The sequence below is a fragment of the Dasypus novemcinctus genome, chromosome 2 (assembly GCF_030445035.2).
Source record: "Dasypus novemcinctus isolate mDasNov1 chromosome 2, mDasNov1.1.hap2, whole genome shotgun sequence".
NCBI lineage: Eukaryota > Metazoa > Chordata > Mammalia > Cingulata > Dasypodidae > Dasypus > Dasypus novemcinctus.
In genome coordinates, this window is record NC_080674.1 from 159958225 (window position 1) to 159965940 (window position 7716).

Sequence of the window (7716 nt, forward strand, 5' to 3'; positions counted from 1 at the left end):
TAGATAATGGGCAGACTGGGGACAACCTGGGAACAAGCCCCCCTGGGGTCGCCGGGCCCGGGGCATTGTCCCAATGGGCGCCTTCCTTGGAACTTTCCTCCTGAGCAGGGCAAGGGGCACCTTGGAGACTGAAGGCCTCAGCCCAGCCTGGCCGCGGCCGGGCACAGCCTGGGCATCAACATTCTGCAGGCAGAGAAAAGTTCCAGTTGGGGGAGGTGATGAGAGGTAAAGATCAGGGCCAGGGGGAAAGGGGGCAGGGCAAGGGCAATCACGGCCTGCAGCCCCAGCTAGACCAGCCCTCCGGGGCTGGGCCACCTGGGCCAAGGGGCTGCAGCTCAGTAACCCACAGGCGAACCCTTCCCCCCACAGCACCGCACCCAGCCCACCCCACCCATCCCGCTCATCCACAAGCTGACGAGTCCTAACAGGCCTCCTTTGCCAACGACAAAAATAACTATTTTCAAAATTCACAGCAGGGCCTTCGCCTACACACGCTGCACCGACTGGAACCTGAAGGGAGATATGCAGAACGCATTGTGCGGAGCGGAGGCACGCGCTGCCGCGAGCAGGATTCCAGCCCCCATGGCCCTCCTCCCCACGCTCAGTCGTGCCCCCACACATGCACACGCGTGCACACACATGCATGTGCATGCACACGCACATATGCACACGCACACATGCACAGCACCTACAGAAGGGCACCCAGAATGGCCTAGTAGGAAAGACTGTTAGATCATTCACTGGGCACAGGGGACACCGAGGCCCAGGGACGGTCCAGGATTAGCCTGAGGGCGCACAGTGGGCCCGTGGCAGGTCTCGACCGCACGTGCACGTCCTGCCTCCTGGCCAGGCTGCCCATCTGCGCTCGCATTCACACGGCCAAGTGGTGAGCTCACAGCTGCCCCGAGGATGCTCATGCACACACCCACGTGTGCGCAGACTGCACGCCCTTGCTTCTGCATTACAGCACTTTAATCGAGTCCACAGGCTTCTCTGCAACTATTATTACCCCACCGGTCCTCGCAGTCCTGTGAGGTAGGCAGGGCCAGGGCTGGCATCCCCTTTGCAGATGGGGAAATTGGGGCCCAAGGTCAAGGGAGAACGCAGGTTGACTGATGGATAGCTCTGGGGCTCTTTCCGTGGCGGCCGATTCCACCACCTTTGGTCCCACAGTGGCTAATGGCTGAGCCAATTCCTCTGGGTGATGGGGGGTTGGAAGGAAAGCTTTCTGCTACACCCCTCAAAGTCAGTCCGGCCCCTGGACTGGCCTCAGCCATGTGGAAACCCAAGAAGATCAACCCCAACCCCTGCACCTGCACCCTCAGCACGTAGGGGATGCCTTCAGAGAGTGGCCAGCCAGCCCACTCCTCTGCTGGGGTGTGTTCACGTCACCCCAGGCCTGGAGTTGGCAGCACCCGAGCAGCACCACAGAGACCTGGGGTTCAAGGGCAAGGCCTTAAATGAGCTGGGGGGTGGTGAGTACCTCACCACCCTGTTCAGCACTACAGAGTCCCAGCCATTACAGTTCATTCTGCAGAAGAGGAAAGTGAGGCCCAGAGAGCTCCCGCAGGCCACCCACGGTCCTGGCCAAGTTCCCCATTCTCTTCAACGGAGGGGCTCGACCTCCTCCATTTCCCTGGGCCAACGGGAACTGGCCTGCTGGCTCCTTCCTCCCTGGGGAGGAGCCGAGCCAGGCTTGGGTGGGGAAGTACAGCTGGGGGGAACAGAGAAACCCACCATCTTCTCCCCGTCAGATCCGGTGGGACATTAGCCTGGTGTTGAGTTTCCGGAAAAAGGAGCGCAGCTTGCAAATCTTGCATTTTTTCTTGAGGCGACCCCGGGAGAAGCCCCGAGGCCTGCCTTCCTCCTCCTCCTCTTCCTCCTCCTCGTCACTGGCCCAGGGCCCCCAAGCACCCCCGTTAAAGTCGGGATGGGCCCGGGGATTCTCCGCCGGGTAGCGCACCGGGATGGCTGTGCGGTTATAGTCGGCCAGGCGGGCCAGCAGGGCGCGGACCACGTCAGGCCGCTGCTCCGCCAGGTCCTCGCGCTCGTAGGGGTCAGCGCTGATGTTGAAGAGCCACACGGCCTGGCGCACGCTGGCCATCCGCTCCAGGTTCCACCAGCTGCCGGGGAAGGCCGCCAGCGTCTGCGGGGGGATCCAGTCGCCGTAGCCGGGGTCCCCCGTCAGCAGCTTCCACTCACCCACGCGGATGGCGGCCTGCACGGCCGTGTTCCAGATGCCGAAGCCGCCCTCCAGGGAGCCGTGCCGGGCATGGTTGTAGAGCGGGTCGATGTTGTGCAGGATCTCCGTGCGCGGCGAGGCCCGGCCCTCGCTGATAGCCGCCCACACGTCATGGCCGTCGAGCCCGTCGGCCGCCGAGGCAACGCCACCGGCCAGACCCACCAGGGTCGGGTACCAGTCCGTGATGTGCACCAGCGCGCGGCTGGTCCGTCGCTTCCGCCTGAGCAGGGGGCTGTGGACGAAGCCCAGGCCCCGCACGCCACCCTCCCAGTAAGTGCCCTTGCGGCCTCGGAGCGGCCAGTTGCTGCCCCCCGAGAAAGTCTGGCCGCCGTTGTCACTGGAGAAGATGATGACGCTGTTGTTGTAGAAACCGTAGCGCTTGAGGGCCCAGGTGATGTTGCGCACAGCCTCGTCCATGCAGGTCACCATGGCGGCGTACTTCCGCCGGGCCACGTTGCCCATCGTGCGGTAGCGGTACAGGTACTCACGGGGGGACTGCAGGGGCGTGTGGACTGCCTGGAAGGCCACGTAGAGGAAGAGGGGCTTCTGGGGACTGTGGCTGGCCAGGATGTGGGTGGCGCGCTGGGCATAGAGCATCGTGGAATACTGGCCGCTGAGCCCCCAGGCCACGCTCTCGCCCTCGTGCAGGTCGAAGCCACACACGCCCGGGCCGTCGCAGTTGTCATAGGTGTAGTAGTCCACGTTGCCCGTGAGCGAGCCGAGAAAGGTGTCGAAGCCCCTGCGGGTGGGAAGGCACTCCTTCCGGTAGAAGCCCAGGTGCCACTTGCCCACCATGTGGGTGGAGTAACCAGCCTCCTGCAGCTTCTGGGGCAGTGTCACCTGGTCCAGGGGCAGGCAGTTGGGCTGCCGGGGACGGATGATGGAGTGCTGGAGTCCTGTGTGGATCTGGTACCTGGCGGGTGGAGAGAAGGGCAGAGAAGCACAGGTGAGCTGCAGGCCACTGCTCCAGGCACCTCTCCATCCTCCAACATCTGCCCTGAAGGTGGGTTCTGGTGTGTCCCCGTGCTACTAGCAAAGACCGCAACAGTGACCACCATGTACAATCTAACATGCTAAGCACTTCACAGGTACTAGCTCACTGACTCCTCAAAAGCAGCTGAAGGAGACTGGGAGCAGATGTAGCTCAAGTGGTTGAGCATCTGCTTCCCATGGACAGGATTCCGGGTTCAATCCCCAGTACCTCCTAAAAACGAACAAACAAAAGAACCAGCTCTCATTGGGGAGCAATGTCACTCAGTGGTGGACTGTCCGTTTCCCATGTATGAGGTCCTGGGTTCAATCTCCAGCACCGCCTTTAAAAAAAAAACAAAAATAACAAAAGTGGAGATTATGATCATTTTTCAGATAAGGAGCCTGAACCTCAGCTACTTCCCCGGATCACTGGGGAGCATAAAGCTGAGCCCAGTAAACAATAGCAGCAAAAACAACAGCTACCACCAAGCACTTACTGTGTGCTGGGCATCATGCTAAGCCCCTTGTCTGAATCAGCTCACTAAATCTTCACCATGGCCTAGGAGTGTATACCACTATTCCCCAAATAAGGAAACTGAGGCTTGATAAGTTAAATCACTTGCTCAGTGACTTACATAGGTCATAGTTAGAGTTGGGATTTGTATCCCAGACAGTCTGGCTCCAGAACTTGGGGTTCCCAAACACTACACCACTAACTTGTTATGGGGCCTAGAGCAAACCCTCCTCTCCCATGCAAGCTCCTCATTCCTCTAAGTCCATCCCAAATGTTACCCCCACTGTAAATTCTCTCACAACTCTCCCAAGGAATGAACCACTTTTGCTCCTAGGTTCCCCCAGCATTTAGTATACACCATCATTGTGCTACTTGGCCGTAGGATTATACTCAGTTGTATATGATCCTGGGCCCAGTGATATGTAATGGGCACCCAACCCATGTTTAAAGGGCACTCAAGTCCTTATAGAAGAAATGAATGAATGAAGAATAACACTCAGAGGGTTGTAGAGCCTGAAGGAACCCAACTCATCTCCCATTTTTTTCCCTCATTCTATGAAAACTGAGGTCAGAGGAGGAGAAGAACTTTGCCCAAGGTCACTCAGTGGTCAGGGGCAGAGGCAGGCCTTGAACAGCAATCCAAGTGGAGTCCAACCAGAGACCTTCCAGCAAACTCGGCCCCTGCTCTCTCCTGTGGGGCCTTCAGCTGGCTCATCTGTGGACGTGAACTGGTTGGGAAGAGAAATCTCCAAAACCCTTCCAGTTCCCAAACAGTCTGAGCCCAACTTCCACGGGCCAGGGGGTGGGTTCATGCCCCTCAGTCCAGGAACAAATGGTTAAGAGAATCCTGCATTCCTCTTTTTTTTTCATTCATACCCATTCACCCTCCTGTGGTCAAGACTCCCAGGTGATTGGCTCAGGGTGCCTGGCCCTTCCTCAAGCCTTAGACATCTCAGAGTAAATAAGAAGCCTGGAACGGCACAAGCGTGCTCGAATCCCACACCTTTCATCTCACTCCCAAGCACCCAGTGAAGTGCAGACCTGATGCCTGACACCTTTAATGGGGGCACTGGGATGGGTTTCTCTGTTTTGGTTTCCTTATCTTAAAGCTTTGTTTATTAACTATTATTAGCTACTACTGCCATTTTTAACACTGTATGCCACACATACATTGCCTTATTTAATCCACATAAAACTCCTACAGAGAAGACTATTATTATCTCGTGAGGATGAAACTGAGGCTCCCCAAAATGCAGCGTTAGTCCAAGCAGTGGAGCTGAGACTTGACGGCAGGGCCACCCAGCTCTGCTCACAATCTGTGAACGATATGGCCTCTCCGGGCCTCCAGCAGGCTCATAAACAACTGGACTTGATGCAGTCGAGGGTCCTGAGCCCCAGCCGTGCCTCTCTTTGCAGGGCCTGGGTCCTGTGGAACACTGATCTGTAAGATTTGTAGAGCGAGGTGGGCCAGCTAACAGTCACAACGGTCTGCCTGCACGTGAGGCACATGAGAGACTTTGGCTCTCTCGGCTTCACCAAACCCCTCTGGATGCGTTAACAACCCTTATGGAGAGCAGTCAGCCTCCGTCAGTTGGAGCCGGCTGCAGGGAGCGGAGGGCAGAAGGCATGCTGCCCCACCACTCAGCTAACTTGCAGATCAGGGCGCTGGAGCGCTGCCCCGCTGGCTGCCGCTCCTTCCACTGCTGAAACCCAGTCACCTCTCTGGAGAGAAACGCGAACTTGTGCACAACTCTCCGGAAGGCAGATTCCTCCTCCCGCTTCTGGAGGTCAGCCAGCGCCCAGTCTTCCCCAGGGCCCTCTTCCCCACCCCATCCCGTCTCCTGCTTTCCCCTGTTCTCCCTGTTCCTGGATCTACACGCCCTGTGCCAGGTTGCAGGAAGGAAAGGCACCGTTTCACTCCCAGCTCCAGGACTGCTGCCAAGCACCTGGCCTCTCGGCCCCCTCTCCCAGAGACCCTGAAATGGGCACAGGCACCAGCCTGGGTCCTCCCTGATTCTATGCCTCAGTTTCCCTCACCCAGGAAGCTGGGAGAATAAGGCTCTGGTTTCTGAGATCATACTAGTGGCTGTTGAGTGGAACTTGGCAGAAAGCCTGCCTTGGACCCCACCTAAGGAGGATTAGTTTCAGCCCTGCCAAAAGATTTTCTCCTAAGTGGCCAGAGTTTGCCTTCCACACCCCCACCTCCTGTTTCCCTGCTCTTTTAATCCGTTATACTGCCGCCTCGCCCGCCCGTGGACAACTCCTTACAGAGAAAGCAGCACGTCTCCTTAGAGCTCCCAGCCAATTTGGGAGGACTGTACAGATGAAAAAACAGCTCAGAGAAGTGAGGGAATCAGCTCAAGGCTACACAGGCCACGGCATCCTGTGTGTGTATGTTTCTCCTTCACCTCTCAGTTCTCTGGTTTCCTTCCAAAGAATCCTCAAACATTTTGGCACCCTTCTTCCCTCCAAAGGCATGGAGGCTGTCGAGTGTTGACAATCAAGCAAGCTACACATAACTCATCCATTCTCACCACTCCCCTTCCAGACAAAAACTGTTCTTCATCCCATTTTATAGACAAGAAAACTGAGGCTTCAAGTTAAGGGGCTTGCTCAGGGCCTCAGGGTCTGTAAACAAAAGTAGGAGCATTCAAAACCAAGGGTAGGACCTCAGCTATGTTCCTCTAACAAAGCGATGACCAAATGACTCATCCACACTGGGTGGAGTGTGTGTGTCCTAAACCATCAGAGCTAGAAGTCCTCAAAAATGACCCAGTCTAGTTGGTGTGCAAGGAGGAAAACTGAGGCCCAGGAAGGGCAAGGAACTTAACGAATGATCACCCAGCCAGTCGAACACTGTCCAGGTCCCAGCAACCAGGTTGTAGGTGCTGGGAAATCTATGGACTGAGTGTACTTGGTGCTTGGACACCCAGGTGCAGGACTCTGGGCCATGCCTACCTGCCGGTGAGGAGTTGGCTCCGAGAAGGCGTACAGATGGGCTGGATATAATAATTCTCCAATTTGACGCCCTCAGCGGCCAGCCGGTCCAATGTAGGGGTCTCGATATCGGAGCCATGGTAGCCCACATCGTGGTACCCCTGATCGTCGGTAAGAATGAAGATGATGTGGGGTGGCTGGGGTGGAGCTGCCGAGGGCTGCTCGCTGGCTTCCCGGGGTGCGTCGGCCACCAGGCTCGGCTTGGCCCAGTCCCAGGACAGGTAGCTGAAGCTGAGCAGGCTGACCAGGGAGAAGCCGGTGAGGGCGTGCAGAGCCATGCTGGCCCGCGCGTCAGGGCGCACAGGGCTCCCCGGGCCTCCCCGCCTCGCGCGCCCAGGGCGCACCGCCCGCCAGTTCGCGGGCTGGCGGGCCCGGACGCGGCGAGAGCACTCAGAGCCCCCGGGGACCAGCCAGTGGCTGATTCCGGACGCACGGTCGGATGGCGGGACCTGCGCGGCCGCTGCGGGGCGCTCTGGGGAAGTTAAGCCGGCACCAAGCTGCCTCCTGCCGCCTGAGCACCCGTCTTGGGTTACCCTGCGCCGCCCTCGCTCCTGCTGCCCCAGCTCAGCCCGGCCAGCCTGAGACGCGGCTTGGTGGCTTCCAAAAAGTGCTCTCCACCATCCTCTGACCCTCGTCTTCCTCCGCCCCGGATTTCTTCCGCCTCCTAATTTCTCTCGCCTCTGCTTTCCCTTTCTCCTCCCTCCACCTCGCCTCCACCCCTCTCCCCCACCTTCCAGCCCCCGGCCCAGCCTCCCGCCCCGCCCCGCCCGAAGTCCTCAGAACCGTCGGGCTCCCAGGAGGGTGGACAGGATCCCAGCGGGGAGGGGAAGGAGGCACGGGTTGGGCGGGCCTGGAGGGACACCGCGGGAGAGAATGCGAAAAAGTTGTAACATCTGCCGGGCGGAGCCCCAGGTGGAGGGCGGGACGCAGAGTGGCGGCTCCTCCTCCGGGCGCAAAGCCCGGGCGCGCTGGCTCCAGCCACCCCCCACCT

At 58.7% G+C, this 7716-nt stretch overlaps 1 protein-coding gene across 1 annotated transcript; it reads right to left on the reverse strand.

Annotated features, from left to right (window-relative positions):
- Window positions 1-431: 431 nt before the first annotated feature.
- On the reverse strand, window positions 432-7451 carry ARSI (arylsulfatase family member I). Its single transcript, XM_004471983.4, has 2 exons — window positions 6687-7451; window positions 432-3155 (listed from the first exon to the last, which is right to left on the reverse strand). The coding sequence occupies exons 1-2, from the start codon at window positions 7001-7003 to the stop codon at window positions 1751-1753; spliced, it is 1722 nt and encodes a 573-aa protein (XP_004472040.1). The 5' UTR covers window positions 7004-7451; the 3' UTR covers window positions 432-1750.
- Between the last annotated feature and the right edge of the window lie 265 nt (window positions 7452-7716).